Source organism: Miniopterus natalensis, chromosome 3 (genome assembly GCF_054644295.1).
Source record: "Miniopterus natalensis isolate mMinNat1 chromosome 3, mMinNat1.hap1, whole genome shotgun sequence".
Lineage (NCBI taxonomy): Eukaryota > Metazoa > Chordata > Mammalia > Chiroptera > Miniopteridae > Miniopterus > Miniopterus natalensis.
The window spans coordinates 96718915-96734118 of NC_142083.1; the positions used below are offsets into that span (position 1 = coordinate 96718915).

Genomic DNA, 15204 nt, shown 5'->3' on the forward strand with positions numbered 1-15204 from the left:
ACCCGCATTCCAAGGGGGCACTTTTGTCAGCAGCAAATTACTTTTCAAATTCATTGAAGTGGAAGCTATAATCGGGTTAATTAGATGAAATGAGATCTCAGATGTCAAAATTCAGAATTTCCTTCCACTCTACACGGACCCCATCAGTGGAATCAGGAAACACTGTGCCAGGGTTGTCATGCAATTAGAGCAAGAGTCTTTGGGGTCTTTTCCAGTAGGTCCTGCTTACCAGGTTATTTTATTATCACAACTGGAAAAATATTTAATGCATAAAATCTTCAAAAATTTAAATGTCCCACCTATGAGTCTGTGTTACCAGAAAATTAAGTTATTTAACAGAAATAATTTAGAAGAGCTCTAGTAAAATACAGTTTCTAAAATATGGAAGATAAATGTAACTAAGATATTAGTTGTCACCCCATCCCCCAAATTTGTTCCTGATAGACTACGACCAATGTTCTTACAGCATGGAAAGAAAAATCATTTTCAGGAAGGGACACATGCTACGGTGACTCCCAGCTACAAGGAAGTTTTTCGTGTCTAGCCTAAATCATTCCTGCTTTAAGACAGGCCTCATACCGCCCTAGCTGGTTTGGCTCAGTGGTTAGAGCGTCAGCCTGCGGACTGAAGAGTCCTGGACTCGATTCCGGCCAAGGGCACGTCCCTCGGTTGCAGGCTCGATCCCTGGCTCCTGTCGGGAGGGGTGCGGGAGGCGACCAATCGATGTGTCTCTCTCACACCCATGTTTCTCTCTCTCTCCCCCTCCCACTCTCTCTGAAAAAGCAACGGAAAAAATATCCTTAGGGAGGATTCTTTTAAAAATTTGTTTAAAAAGGACAGACCTAATACCTTCTATTGTGGCCCAAAAAGAGAAAGGAAAGCAGCTTAGGCGTTTTGTGATGCTTCAAGAAAAGGAAACCAAAAGTCTACTCAGCTGAACTGGAACTTAGCAAGGCTACTTGCGAGAGTCACCACTTAGATGTTTCTTGTGAGTAAAATTTCCTGGCTGGTTGCCACATGTCAAAACCTGTACTGCGTCCTAGGAACAAAGTGAGATGAGGCCCAAGTACAGTGTCTGTTGAGTCGTGTCAGCTGGGTCACGCCTTCCGAATGCCCTCCTCCTCTTGAAACGGAATGTGTAGATGGAACAGCTCTCTCTCCTCTGCTAGCTTGTGCTCACGCGCACTCCTGCGAAGGTGTGCAAACACACTCAGGCACACCCCCAGCCCACATGCTGCCCCACCGCACGTGCACACTCCTGCTCCGTTCCCCCCGCGGGCACTGACGTGTGTCCCTGCGTTTCCTCCCTTTTCTCAGCCACTGGATGGACCTGCCAGCCTCAGGCCTGATATGGACCATATCAGACACAGCCTGGATAGTGAGCGCCTGGGCTCATTTCTGCAGCCCTGGACGTCAGGAGCATGCATATTTATCCATCTCCTGTCAAAGTTTGACCCGCTGGTCATTCTAAAGGTAAGAGAGGCTCCAGTTTGCACCAGATGCTCAGAGTCAGTCCAAGTTTGCACACTGCAAATTCCTGCAGTTTCTTTCACTTCATCTAATGTTGACGAACCCTTGCCCTATGGATGGACGCTGTTCAGTAAGCAAGATGGAAATGGTCCCTGGCCTCATAGAGCTCATGGTTCAGGGAAAGAGATAACCCCATATACAGATAAAAAGAATATCTTCAGGAGACGGGCATCATGGGCCATTGGTTCACTCAACACGTATTTACTGGTCTCTTGCTCTGGTGCCAAGTATCAGACAGATGGTGGTGAACCGAGTATAGGGAGGGATGCACTGTTGGAAGTGTGTGTGTGTGTGTGTGTGTGTGCGCGCGTGTGTGTGATTTCCTTTTTATTTGAAGTACAGCACAGACTAGAGGTCAATTGCATAGAGTACAATTATTTTAAGCCTACAGCTTGCAAATAACTTACCTTTGTGAGACCCTGTATTAGCCAGTTTGGGCAGCTATAAGAAAATACCATAGATTGGGAGGCTTACACAACAGACATGTGCCTCTCAGCGCTCTGAAGGCTGGGACTCTGCAGTCAGAGAGCCGCCTCTTTCTGGTTTATAAACAGCTGCCCTCTGCTGTGTCCTCATGTAGTGGGGAGAGTGAACTCTGATGTCTCTCACTCCTCTTACCAGGGCACTAATTCCATCGTAGGGCCCCAGCCTCATGACTCATCTAAACCAATTATCTCCCAAAAGCCCCACCTCCAAACACCATAACGTGGGTTTAGGGCTCCAACATATGAAATGGGGGAACACAGCATTCGATCTGTGACAGACACGAGTAACCATCACCTTATCGAGACATAAGGCATTCGCTTTACTGCAGAAGTGCTCCTGCCATTGTCCACGCGCCGTAAGTTAATCATTCTTCTGACTGCCATCACCACAGACTAATTTCTCCCCTTTTTAAAAAAATATTTATTGAGCTCCTTCCACCAGGCCTCCTGGCTGGGGCGCTGTCCTTCCCATGCGGGACACCTGGCTTCCCACTTTCCTTCTGGCCCCCACCGGGCGGGGGAGGCGATGGGCCGGGAGGGCCGGAGCCGGGCAGGGTTCACCCTCGGACCTGGCTGGGCTCCCGGGCCCTCCCGGTGGGTCTCACTTCAGGCCGGGGCTTGGACCCGGGGCTGAGGTGTGGGGAGTCCCCCCATTCCCCCGCCGTATGAGTTCTGCAGGGGGGTGGCCTCCTGTGGACCTCGGGCTGGAGTGGGGCTGGCACCCCAAGGCGGCCTGGAGACCCCTGAGCCCGAGGGCGAGGCGGGAGCCGGGGTGGGGAGCAGCTCCCAGGGGCCTCCCCCAGCCCTCGCTGCCCCCCGGGGGCCGTGAAGCCCGACAAGGAGACGCTGGAGCCGAACCCCGAGGAGGAGGCGAGTGAGGACCTGAGAGCTCTGCAGAGACCTCGAGCAACTCGCCAAGCTCCTGAAGCAGAGCAGGATCACCCCGGGTGCACCCAGGCCGATGTGGGGCTCACCCTGGCCCTTCTCTTTGGGGGGTGTTTAGCCCTGCCGCCTGGGGCTCTGCGGCTCAGCTGGGAAGCTGACAGCCACGAGGACCCGCGGGAGAGATGCAAAGCGGAGGCCCCGCGCAGGCCCTTTCTGTTACTTTAGGCTTGGGGGTACGTGAGAACTGGGGCTCGTTTGGCCTGAGACACAGCAAATAAGCTAGGACTTCAGTGCAGACCCTCCAATGCCACAGCCCGCGCTCCGTCGTCACCACTGTGTGTGCTGGTAAGTGCAGCTGACCTGCTGATGAGGGTCTCAGCTGGCTCCCCCTGCAGGCGCTGGCCAGCTGCCAACCAAAGCCTGGCAGGGGCACCGCTGCTTCCCCAGTGCTGTTCAACAGGACCTTTCCAGGCGGTGGGTTCCCAAAAGTCCCTTCTCCCCCCCCCCCCGCCCACCCTCCCCCAGGGTCCTTCCGGCACCTGCATGATCAAGGCCAGGGGCACCTTCCTTGGCTCAGTGACTGCGCAGTGACTTCACAGACCCGAGCGGCCCGGGGTTGAGCTCTCTGCTCCCTCAGAGCAGAGCGTCCGAAAGCGCAGCGGCAACCCCAGCACAGCTCTGTGCATCCGACTAGGCACCGATTAAGCGCTGACTGGGCCAGGCGCTGGGGACACAGCAACGGCAGGATAGACAAGATGCCTTCCCTCACGGGAACGATCATTATAGTGGTGGCTGACATTTATTGAGCACTTACTGTGTTCTAGGCACTGTGCTAAGCCTGTATAGGAACTGGTCTTCTTATCCTCACAACAGTCTCACCAGGTGGGCACTATTATTAATCTCATTTCAGAAGGACACTGAGGCACGGAGAAGCTAAATAAGTTGTCTGCGGGCACACAGCTAGCAAGTGGTGGCACCAGGCCTGGACTCGGTGCGCCTGCAGCCCCTGCTCCCTTAGCTGCTAACTGAACCAAACCAACGCCCGCACCCTATGGGGACAAATCCTCAAGAAGTAAACGAATAAAAAAGATCTTTCCGTAGTGGTAACTAACGCTATGGAGAGAGTAAGATCAAATCAGGTGACTGGGGGCATGTGTGGCATTCTGGAGGGCACTGCACTCACAGACCCTCCTCCCCCAGGGCGCAGAGCTTGCAGAGGGCCAGGCGGTGCGGTCCTGTGGGTCCCCTGGTCCAAAGCAGACACTAGCTGTGAGGGAGGGGAGAGGGGAGGCGGGAAGGGGGAAGGGAGGGAGGAGGGATCCCTGGCAGGCGCTCCACACACACCTGCCAGTGTTTGGCCAGCTGTGCCGACTTAGAGTGAGCCCCACGGGAGGTCAGGAGGCCGTGGGAGGGTCCTTCAGCCCTCTCCAGCTGCCTCGCCTTGAGCAAGACACTCTGAGACCGGGGCGGGGGAGGGGGCCTCTGGACGAAGCCCTGTCTGAAGCCCTGTCTCACAGTGGGCGCTGTGGCTCTCCTGGCTTTACAGGTGAGCAGACTCACAAGTGAGCCCCAAATCTCACGAGGAACCAGGGTCCTGGTGGCAGAGGTGAGTCAGTGAAAGACCACCCTGAGGGGCAGCTCCAGGGTTTGGGGGGGGTTCTTGGTCATCACAAGGGAGGCAGAACAGAACAGTGGCACACAGAACTGTCCCACGTCCCACACAACATTTCACTGTCCCGCGAGACATTCACGAAGCCAAAAAACTTATTTGCAAGGACTGACCTGAGCCTAGAACCTACCCCATCCGATGCCACGATACAGGGAGTCGCACGGAGTGGAAAAGTCCTCCGCTCGCAGGACACGGCTCCTCATTCCTCCACCTTAGTTTGTCCTTTGTTTCAATGAGGGTTGTTTTCCTCTCTCCCTCATCACCTGATCGGTTATTATCCCAACTCTGTTTTTATCCAAGAGTCCTCCTGTCTCCGCTTTCACCTCCTGGGTGTTGAAGAACTCAGGGACCACCCGACCTGGAAAACAGCTGAATTTACCTCTGGCTCAGGCCAGGGAGACATGCAAGCAGAAGTGCTGCTGCTCCTTGGGCAGCGGGCAGGGCGGGGTCCTTACAGGGCTGGGGAAGGACGGGCTCAGGAAGCAGCGGGGCAGCTGGCTCACAGCGAAGTGGGAGCGGACCCGGACAAGGTCCTGTCGCCTTGGAAACCAGAGTTAGAAACAAGGACGAGGCCTCCTTCCCTGCCCCAGGCAGTAGGAGCTGGGAGCCGGGCAGAAGCCGCAGCCACGGAAGGTGGGGCCTCTCTGGGCAACTCGACCTGCGCAGATCCTTCAGGCAGGAGTGGAAAATTCCAGTTTCACGCACCTCCCATCTGAACCCCTTCCTTTAATTCCTATTCGATCACTACAAACATCTTGCTTCATAATGTCTTCTGCTCTGGGATATCCATGTTTTGAAGCACATACTACTTTATAATAAATTAATCTCCTTTGATGGCTCCTTTACGTTACGATAGGCGTCTACTGAGGGGTCTGGAAACGAGACTGACTCTCGCCCTGTGCGGTGTGCGCTGTCCCGGCCCAGCTGCAAGTGCCTTTCCACGAGCTACTCATCTGCTCCTCTCACCAACCCTGTGAGGCAGCTTCGGTTATTATCATCCTCATTTTACAGAGGAAAACCAAGGCACAGAGAGGTCAAGTGACTTGTCTGGGGTCACACAGGAAGTGGTGGAGCAGGGGCTGGAGATCTAGCTCCACAATCTTAACCACTCGGCTGGCCTCTCTCAGGTGAAGGAAATTGCCTAGGGACCCCCAGTTCAGGATATTAAGGGGGCTTGCCAAGCTGTTTCGGGGGGGGGGAGTGCTGGATGTGACAGGGTGAGATCCACGGACCTGGCAGATAGCATGTTGATATCCTGACCCCATATACTTCACTCCATCTGCTGCCACCACAGTCCTGAATCTGAGCCAAGCTGGCGGAGTGAGGGTCAGCTGTGTGACCGTGACCCCAATCCCAGAGGGGCCACGTGCAGAGCGCAGCAGATGGACAGGAAGGAGTGGGCCCAGTGAGGCCCTCGGGTCCCTGCAGGCGGTTCCCAAGGACTGTTCATGGCCAGACCTCGCCGGTTTCCTCGTCTTCCCTGGGGCAGGGAATCTCCTCTGTGGAAAACACCTGCTGGGGAGCCCCAGGGAGGGGGGGCAGGGGGGAGCACTCATGAGACTGACTCTTTCCCCTCTCATGACCGTGAGGGACGGGTGTTTACTGCCGATGCTGGGGAAGGGCCAGGTTGCGTCAGGCTGGGCCTGCGGGCAGCTGAGGAGGAGACGTGGCCTTAAAAGTTGGATCCAGTGAACTGGGAGGTGCCAGGAAACCAGACACAAACTAGGCTTTAGAAGGAGACAGAGAGAGAGAGAGAGAGAGAGACAAACACACAGACACACAGACAGACAGTGAGAGCAAGCGGGACAGGATGGCCACCTTCCCCAGAGCAGCCAGCCCAGCCCAGCAGCCCCCAGACCCCCAGGACGAAGACCCCAGCCTGGATGAGTGCGACCTGTACAGCCTGGCTCATTCTTACCCCGGTAAGGCCTGGCCGGGCCGCCTTCCTGGTCCCTGCACCTCTGCCCCCCCCCCCCCGGGGCACTAGGACCCCTCCTGGGACTTCTCCGCATCCCTCACCCTTTGCCAACCTGTCCCTTGGCCCCTCATCCCCTGAGCACTGTCCTACTCAGCCCTGGGGCCTCAGCCTGCCTAGAATATTGGAGCAACAATGGACCATCTGGGGGCCCTCATTTCTCGGACGGGGAAATAGAGACTGTACCCCAAAGCTGTGTGGTGGCAACCCCGGCCTCCCTACTCCAACCCAAGCTCTCTCCACCGCTCACTCGCAGCCCCTCCTCCCCTCTGAGGCCACCCCGCCTCCGGCCACCTCACTGCGGCTCTTGCCTCCTCGGTTCCCAGGAGTGGGAGGCAGGAAGGGTCGCACCAAGAGAGAAGCCGCTGCCAACACCAACCGCCCCAGCCCTGGTGGGCACGAGAGGAAGCTGGTGACCAAGCTCCAGAATACAGAGCGGAAAAAGCGAGGGGCACGGCCCTGAGGCAGAGCTGGAGGTGCGGGTCGGGCTCAGAGCGGGGAGGCCCCCTGCCTGGGACGGCAGGACCAGGACGGGACGCACGCTGTGGGTGGGAGGGGGCGTGAAGGAACTGCGGTATCCGCGTCGGAGCAGATGAGACATACATTTGACTCTGCGTTTCCTAGTGGCCAGTGCAAAGGGGGAAATATGGACCCCTTCCTACAGGAGGGAAATGTGGTTCAGAGAGGGAAGCTGAGGCCCAGAGAGGGCAGGGTCTTTCTCTGGAATCAGAGCACGTGAGTAGGAAAGGCAGAGTTGCCCAGGCCTCTGTCCCTTCCAGCAGCTGGTTTTCTTCCCCAGGTGAGGCCAGAGCACGCACCCGAAAGGCAATGGTGGCAGGACCACGGAGGAGCCAGCTCCTGGAAGCAGGGTCCAGGCCTACGTGACCCCACCCGATCCCCAGGACTTACCCCACCTGACTGAGGCCCCAGAAAGAGGGCAAGACAGGGAGCAAGAGGCAGGGAATGGACAGGCAAAGCCACGAAGACACCCCTGAAAGAAAGATGCTGAAGACAGCGGAGCGCCCTGCGTGGCAGCGACAATAAAGTACAGCAGCAGCTGAGTGTTTCTCCCTCTGCCTGGTTCCTCTGTGCCGGGCTCCGCACGTGTCTGCGTCTGCGTGGCCAGTGAGCGGCTTTCGTCAGTGTCTGCGTTTGGTGATGCATCTGGGGGGGTCTGACTTTGAGGGGCCTGCAGGGCTGGGTGGGTTTGGTTGGGTTTCAGTGGCACGGTTGCGGAGCATCGGGTTCTGCGGTGTCCTCTGGCGTGAAGGGCATTCCTCTGCTGCGGCGTTTTATCCAGGCCCCACGGTATTTTCTCCGTTGCTTTTCAGAGAGAGTGGCAGGGAGAGAGAGAGAGGGAAACACCGATGTGAGAGAGACACACCGACTGGTTGCCCCCCACACCCACCTAGACTGGGGCCGGGGATCGAGCCCGCAACCGAGGTGCGTGCCCCTGGCCAGGATCCGCCCCGAGGGCCCTCAGTCCGCAGGCCGACGCTCTAACCACTGAGCCAGGCGCCTTTTTAATCTGCCCCGACTCGCCCCCCTCCCAGCGCCTCCCAGCTCCGGAATAAGGGTCTGCTGACCACCTTGTACTCGTATGAGGCCACCGTTCGAGTGAGTATCTATTGATGCCCAAAAGGAGCAAACTGAGACTTAAAACATTGAGGGGTTTGCCCAAGTTCCTCGGGGCTCAACTTCAAGGATTCTCATGGTCCTCGAGTGAGGAGGGTCCCTTCGCTCAGGGGGCTGCCAGGACAGGGCTCTGGGAGGTCAGCTGGGGGGATGCTCACCTGGTGTGACGGGTCTCAGACCAGGTCTGAGAGGAGCGCAGGGCAAACAGGAGGGGGGGCCAAGTGGATCTGTTGATTGAGATACGAGTTGGGGCTGCTGTCCTGGAGACGCAAGCAGAACGGGATAGAAGGTTCTCTCTCTGTCACAGGACAGCCGCAAGGGCAGGCACTCCTGGGCCAAAGTGGCAGCTCCACCCGTCAGGGATTCGGCTACTTTAGCCCATGGTTCTGCCCCCTCAGAGCATGGTTTCCACTCGGGGCCCCAGCCGGCTGCTCGGAGCCAGCCTGTGGAGAGGGAGCAGGGAGGGACCAGGGGAGGCCACACCGAGTCCCTCTTGGGGCCGTAACCTAAGAGTGGAACAGGCCGCTTCTGCTGGAATTCAGTTACACAGCCACACCCAAGTGCGGGAGCGGCTCGGAAAGTCCAGCAGCAGCTGCTTAGCCCGCGTGGGCCAGGCTCGGAAGGGCGCGTTCCTTGAAGGAGGCGGCGAGAGCGGGTACCGGCTAAAATTGGCAAGGGACATTTCCCACAGACAGGCTCAAGGAAAGGGGGGGACCACCCCGAGGCTGGCCCCGGGCAGAGCCTTCTCCCTCCGGTGCCCTCGGTGCAAGCCCTGGGCTGCAGGGCTGGGAAGCAGCGGGTCCTAGGGACCGGGACGGTGACAGAGCAGTGAGGCGCCCGCTGGAGCCGCAGCAGATGCGCAGCCGGCCAGGCCCGCTTGAGCCTTGGGAACCGCTCGCCAGTGGCCTCCCCTGAGTCCAGCCTGAGGTCAGTGACAGGATCGCTCCCTGAGGACATTAAACCACCCAGCCCAACCCAGCTGCCCCTACTGGAGTCACCTGCTTGCGTGACTCTCACTGGGACAGGGCACTTGCTGCCTTGGAGCTGCCTGATTCCTTCCAGAGCAGATGAAACCTGACTCTCCCACCTGCCCCTGAACAAGCTTCTGGTCCTTTCCTTTCTTCTGGTCCTTTCTCTTCTTCTGGTCCTTTCTGTTTGAGATGCCTTTACGCACCCGTCCCATGAGGCTCAGCTCAAATGCCCCCTTCTCTGCGAAGCCATCCCCAACTTGCCCTCCACCACCCGTCTCCTGCCTCCACCCCAGGCGGTCGCCTTCTCTGGATCCCGCCACACAAGCCTGTGCCCAGAATCCCACCGTCATTTGGCCCACAGCTCCGGAGGTTCTCCTCAAACCCCCCTTTCCCAAGTTATTTACTCATCCCGTGAATGTTTATTGGATGCCTACTAGTACCAGGGCCTGGCTGAAGGCATGCATTGCACAGAGGGACAAACGGGAGCCTGGCATGATTGGAACCAGTCCCTAGGGCCACTTGTCAGCTCTGGAACTCAAGGAAAATGCAGGAGCAGCATAGGGCAGTGAGCTCTCAGCGCAGCACAGATCTGGTATGTCAGCTTCAAAAATCATAGCAACAGGCTCCACCGGTGTGGCTCAGTTGGTTGTACATTGTCCTGTGCACCAAGGGGTTGCTGGTTCGATTCCTGCTCAGGGCATAAGCCTGGGTTGCAGGCCCGATCCGTAGTTTGGGGCGTGCAGGAGGCACCTGATCCATGCTTTGTTCTCACATCAATATTTCTCTCTCTCCCTCTCCCTTCCTCTCTCTCTAAAAATCAATAGAAAATAAAATTTTAAAAATAAAATAAAACGCTTACATAGAAAAAAATAAAACCAAAAATAAATAGAATTTTTTTTAATTTAATAATACCAGCAGCTTCCTTGTACTGGGCTATTACTTTGTGATAGGTGTTTTATAGGCATTGTTTCACTTAATCCTTATAATAACCCATTTTATTATTATTGATCCCGTTTTACAGACTAGAAAATTGAGGTTCAGAGAAGTCAAGTAACTTGCCCAAAGTCACACAACCAAAACCTGCAGAAGCTGGGCTTCTCCCTGTATACTACATGCCTGACAACCATGAATACTGACTGAGGAATCCTAGAATCCAGTTCATTTCTGAGCCTCAGTTTCCTCACCTGTCAATTGGTGAGACTACCCTCTTCTCTGTCTATGTCAAAGGAGAAAACAGCCTGGGAAGTGCTGTGTCCCTTGCTGGCTGTGGCCACACCCTGGATACTGGGTCCTTTGACATTTGCCTGAAGGCCCCACATGCCACCCCTCACTCCTGGCCTCTGACTGGCCTTCCCAGGCCTCGCCTTTCCCTGGCACAGCCTATGACTGGGAGGCCTTTAAGTGGGTGTTCCAGGCACCAGGCAGTTCCTGGAATTACAGCATGTTTGGTCAGGAAGGATCCTGGGGTTAGAGCCTCCACTCTTTTAAGGCCTTGGAGGGGGCGTGGATCAGGGGTCAGGGACTGGCTTAAACTCACATGGGGACTAGAGTCTCAGTAGGACAAGAACCGGCTCCTGACTCTAGCCCTCCAGAATCTCCCTGTTCTGTTCCACCCCCCTTTTCCTACACCCTTTCTTTTTCATCTCCCAGTTGCATGTAATACCTGTTTCCCCAATTTCTTGAGTTCCTCCTGAGAAGGAGAGAGATGACTGGTCTCTGTCCCCCTCAGGGGCTTACAGAAATGTCCCCTCAGGTTGCCACCATTCTTTCAAAGGATTCCCAGCTCCCTGCAGAGAACCAGGAAACTTACTACCAGGCTCTTTATTTGTTTCACAAACGCCCTGGTCTTCTCCTGCCCAGTCCTTTCTCAATGGCCAGCTCTCAGACGTCTAGTTTTAAAAGTTCAGAACTCCCCAAGGCTGATTTTCAGCCAGCAGTCCTTAAAGATGATGCTATTCACAGCAATAGTCACAGCTACCGCTGCTGCTGATCTGCCCCAGGTTTTCCCAGCCTCGCCTTCCCTTTCGGGCACCACTTCTGCAGTTTCTGCCCTATGAGCATTCAAGCTATACCATTACTTACTTGGAAGTCTAAAAATTACCTCTACTTCCTTACCTTTTGTCCCAAATGCATTTAAAAAGGAAACTGCATAACCACTGAAAGTGGAAACCAACAACCACGTGTCACTGTTAGACGATAACTGTAAAGAGAAACCCGAACTATAACTTTTTACGGCCACCTGCACACTGCCGACAGCGACCTTGTGTACGAAGAGTCAGAGGCGTTCACACTTGGAGAGACACTGGTTGCTCAGGAGCCAGACACTCTGCCAGGTGCTTTGCACACGTGGGAGGGCGCCTCATGGTAACGACGCGGAAGCTAAAGCAAACACTGGTGCCTGGCTCCGCTCCCCGACATGCTGATCCCTTTGGTCTGGGGTATAGCTTGGGCACTGAGACTTTGAAGAGTGACTCTAACATGCACTGAAGTTTAGGACACCGATGCTGGACTTTTGTCTCAGATTATATTTACCAAAGACGGTCACAGCAGGAGTTCCATCCCACATGCTCTCCTTATGGTGTGGCCTTGACACCCTTCCAGCAAATGGAGGGCAGGGGACTGTGTCCCTTCCTTTCAAACAAGTGAGGGCCTTTGGCCGCCTTGCCTGATGAGGTACGGCACAAGTGGTGGTGTCCGAAAGTGCCGTGCCCTCCACCTCTTTCCCTGGGGTTCCTGGACCTCAGGCCCCTGCTGTGCAGAAGTCCAAGGTTGTACCGGTGGAGAGACAACGTGGAAAGGACACTGGTTGTTGGCCTTCAGCCCAGCTCAGGTCTCAGCTGGAAGCCATTCTTAGCCTCCAGACACGTGAGTGAAGGGCGCCTGCAGAGGTTCCAGTCTCAGCTGTCAAGTCACTTCCAGCAACTGCATCTTCCCAGGTGAGGCCTGAGACATTGTGGAGCAGGGACAAGCTAATTTCCACGCACAGAATCTCGGAGCATAACAAATGGTTGTTCCCAGGCTCTGCATTTGGGATTTGTTACGCAGCAAGAGTGACTGAAAAGCCCAGAGTCCCCCAGGTTATGTCCAGATCCTGCCTGCAAACTTGGCTGGGATGTGGGACTCGTCAGCGTTTCCTCTGCTTTATGATTTCCACACACAGCTGCAAACAGGAGATGCAGAGCACACCCGCCTCCTGGCATGGTTTGAGAACACAAGGAAATTGTTTTTTCACTCACTTAGCAGAGTACCAGAGCCAGAAAAAGAACTTCAGGAGGCAGCAGAGTAGCGATAAGAGCTCAGGATTTGGCCCGGCCAGCGTGGCTCAGTGGTTGAGCGTCGACCTAGGATCCAAGAGAACCTGGTTCGACTCCCAGTCAGGGCACATGCCCGGGTTGCGGGCTCGATCCCCAGTCGGGGGCGTGCAGGAGGCAGCCGATTAATGGCTCTCACATCACTGATGCTTCTCTCTGTGTCTCCCTCTCCCTTCCTCTCTCTGAATTCAATAAAGATATATTTTAAATAAATAGTGCTCAGGGTTTGGACTTGGACTCTGGATTCAAGTCCCAACTCTGACTGTGTGACCTGGGGCCAGTTACCTGACCTGACTATTATCACACCGAGTATTTACCAGTCTTGCAGGAGAGAAAAGACCTGGGTCCTGCGCTCATCACTGCCACAGAGTGAGCCGGTAGAAGACAGGTGTGCTGACACCCACGCTCAAACCTTCTAGAGAGCTCTGTGCACCTCAGCGAGTGTCAGAGGGGAGCAAGGAAGTGAGAGAGCTCCAGTCCCAGGTCCCCGTGCAGACGGCCAACCTGACAGAGGAGACCACTCCCTGCTCCCTGCTCCCAGCCTGAGACCAAGAACCCAGGGTCTGTCCATCAGAAGCAAGCGCTTCCTTTTCTTTGCTTTTCTGGTTACAAAAACAGTTGATGTTGTGGAAGCAGAAGATAACCCCCGACCTCTAGCTCAGCCCTCCTGACTGAACTCGCCCTCCTTCCAACTTTTGCAAAACATGTAAGTTATAAAATTAAAGTTCGATTCTAATCACTTCCCAGAATGTCAGGCCAGCTGCGTGTGACCGGTCCTGTCTCCTTTCTCTGGAGAACGGGGTTCGAGAGTTTTATTTTGTTTTGTTTTGAACTGTTTGGGGACATAATCATTTATTCATTCAGCAAATATCTGAGCCAGAGAGTGTTCTAGAAACCACGGGCACAGCGGCAGCCGGGCCTTCCTCAGAGCTCGCGCTCTGGTGGCGGACCCAGCGCGGGGAGCAGGGGCTCGGCCTGCGCGCTCCCAGGGGCCTTGGTCCCGGGAGGCCTCGGCCCAGGTGGCAGTTAAGCTATGGACAGGGGAAGTCGGGGAGCGACTTGGGATGATATCCCCACCTGACGAACTCTAATTTTCCTTATTCATTTATTGTCTGGGGTCAGGAAGGCGGCCCCTGGCAGCTGAGAAACCCCAGGTAAAGGGAAGAGCTGGGGCTGAGTGGCCACAGGCAGAGAGCGGGACTGGGGGGCACTGTGGGCGCCGGGCGGGGAGGCCTGAGTGCCCACACCCCCTCCCCCAGAAAGCTGCCACCCTGCTCCTGGAGATGCCCCCCAGCTCCCGCGGTTGTCTGGTCGCAAGGCCTCTCTCTCACCACCCTCCTAGCATGGTCCCCTGCTGCCCACTTGGCACAGTGCCTGTCCTTGAGTGTCGCTTTCCAGAACCTCAACCACCTGCGCCTTAGTCTAAGTGCCTTTTGGTTCCTCTTCCTCGGGGTTGGTCCTTGGCACTTAGTAGGTGCACAATAAATAGCCATGAGTGAATGTGTGAGAAAGTCTTGCTTCACACCATCCTTCTTGCTGGGGACACGTCTCCTCTCATGTCAACCTGTCAGAATTCCACCGGTTCTGAATAATGACCCTATTCACGTAGTGTCGCGTCTCCACTTTATAGTTTCCCCACCGGTCATCCGACAGATCTGACCCTCCCAGTGCCCTCATCGAGCATACAGAGTCACTGTCCCCATTTCACAGGCACAGAACTGAGGCTTGAAAGGAAAATGACTTGCTAGGCCCTGGCTAGTGTGACTCAGTGGTTAGAGCATCAGCCCACGGACCAAAGAGTCACGGGTTTGAGTCCCTGTCAAGCGCACATTCCTGGGTTGCAGGTTTGATCCCCAGCCCTGGTTGGTTGGGGGTGTGAGAGGCAACAGGTCGCTGTGTCTCTCACATCAATGTTTCTACCCCCCTCCTCTCTGAAAAATAAATGGAAAAATATCCTCGCGTGATTACAAAAAAAAAAAAAAAGATTTGCTAGGAGCCATACAGCTGTTTCAGGCACCACTGGAGCTGCAGCCCCTGGGCCAGGGCCAGTCGGACTCTCCCAGGAAGCTTCCCAGGTCCTCACAGGAATCGCCTGTCCGCACACGGAGCTCCAGGCCCCTCAGCACCTCTTGCTGCAGGAGGGCCGATTTCAGGGCTGCCTGCTTCCCCTGGGAATGAGAAGGAAGGGGAGGGGAGGCCATGTCCCTGGGAATGAGAAGGAAGGGGAGGGGAGGCCCTGTCCCTGGGAATGAGAAGGAAGGGGAGGGGAGCCCATGTCCCTGGGAATGAGAAGGAAGGGGAGGGGAGCCCATGTCCCTGGGAATGAGAAGGAAGGGGAGGGGAGGCCATGTCCCTGGGAATGAGAAGGAAGGGGAGGGGAGCCCATGTCCCTGGGAATGAGAAGGAAGGGGAGGGGAGGCCCTGTCCCTGGGAATGAGAAGGAAGGGGAGGGGAGCCCATGTCCCTGGGAATGAGAAGGAAGGGGAGGGGAGGCCCTGTCCCTGGGAATGAGAAGGAAGGGGAGGGGAGCCCATGTCCCTGGGAATGAGAAGGAAGGGGAGGGGAGCCCATGTCCCTGGGAATGAGAAGGAAGGGGAGGGGAGGCCATGTCCCTGGGAATGAGAAGGAAGGGGAGGGGAGCCCATGTCCCTGGGAATGAGAAGGAAGGGGAGGGGAGGCCCTGTCCCTGGGAATGAGAAGGAAGGGGAGGGGAGCCCATGTCCCTGGGAATGAGAAGGAAGGG

General features: G+C 55.8%; 1 protein-coding gene across 2 annotated transcripts; it reads left to right on the plus strand.

The window, feature by feature from the left end:
* Positions 1 to 6379: 6379 nt before the first annotated feature.
* On the plus strand, positions 6380 to 7007 carry LOC148093580 (nuclear protein 1-like). Of its 2 annotated transcripts, none has more exons than XM_087815153.1 (2): positions 6380 to 6491; positions 6871 to 7007. In XM_087815153.1, exons 1-2 carry the CDS (start codon positions 6380 to 6382, stop codon positions 7005 to 7007), a joined length of 249 nt encoding a protein of 82 aa, XP_087671279.1. The 2 variants fall into 2 exon arrangements, with proteins under 2 accessions (XP_087671279.1, XP_087671280.1); XM_087815154.1 differs by having other exon boundaries at positions 6874 to 7007.
* Positions 7008 to 15204: the final 8197 nt, after the last annotated feature.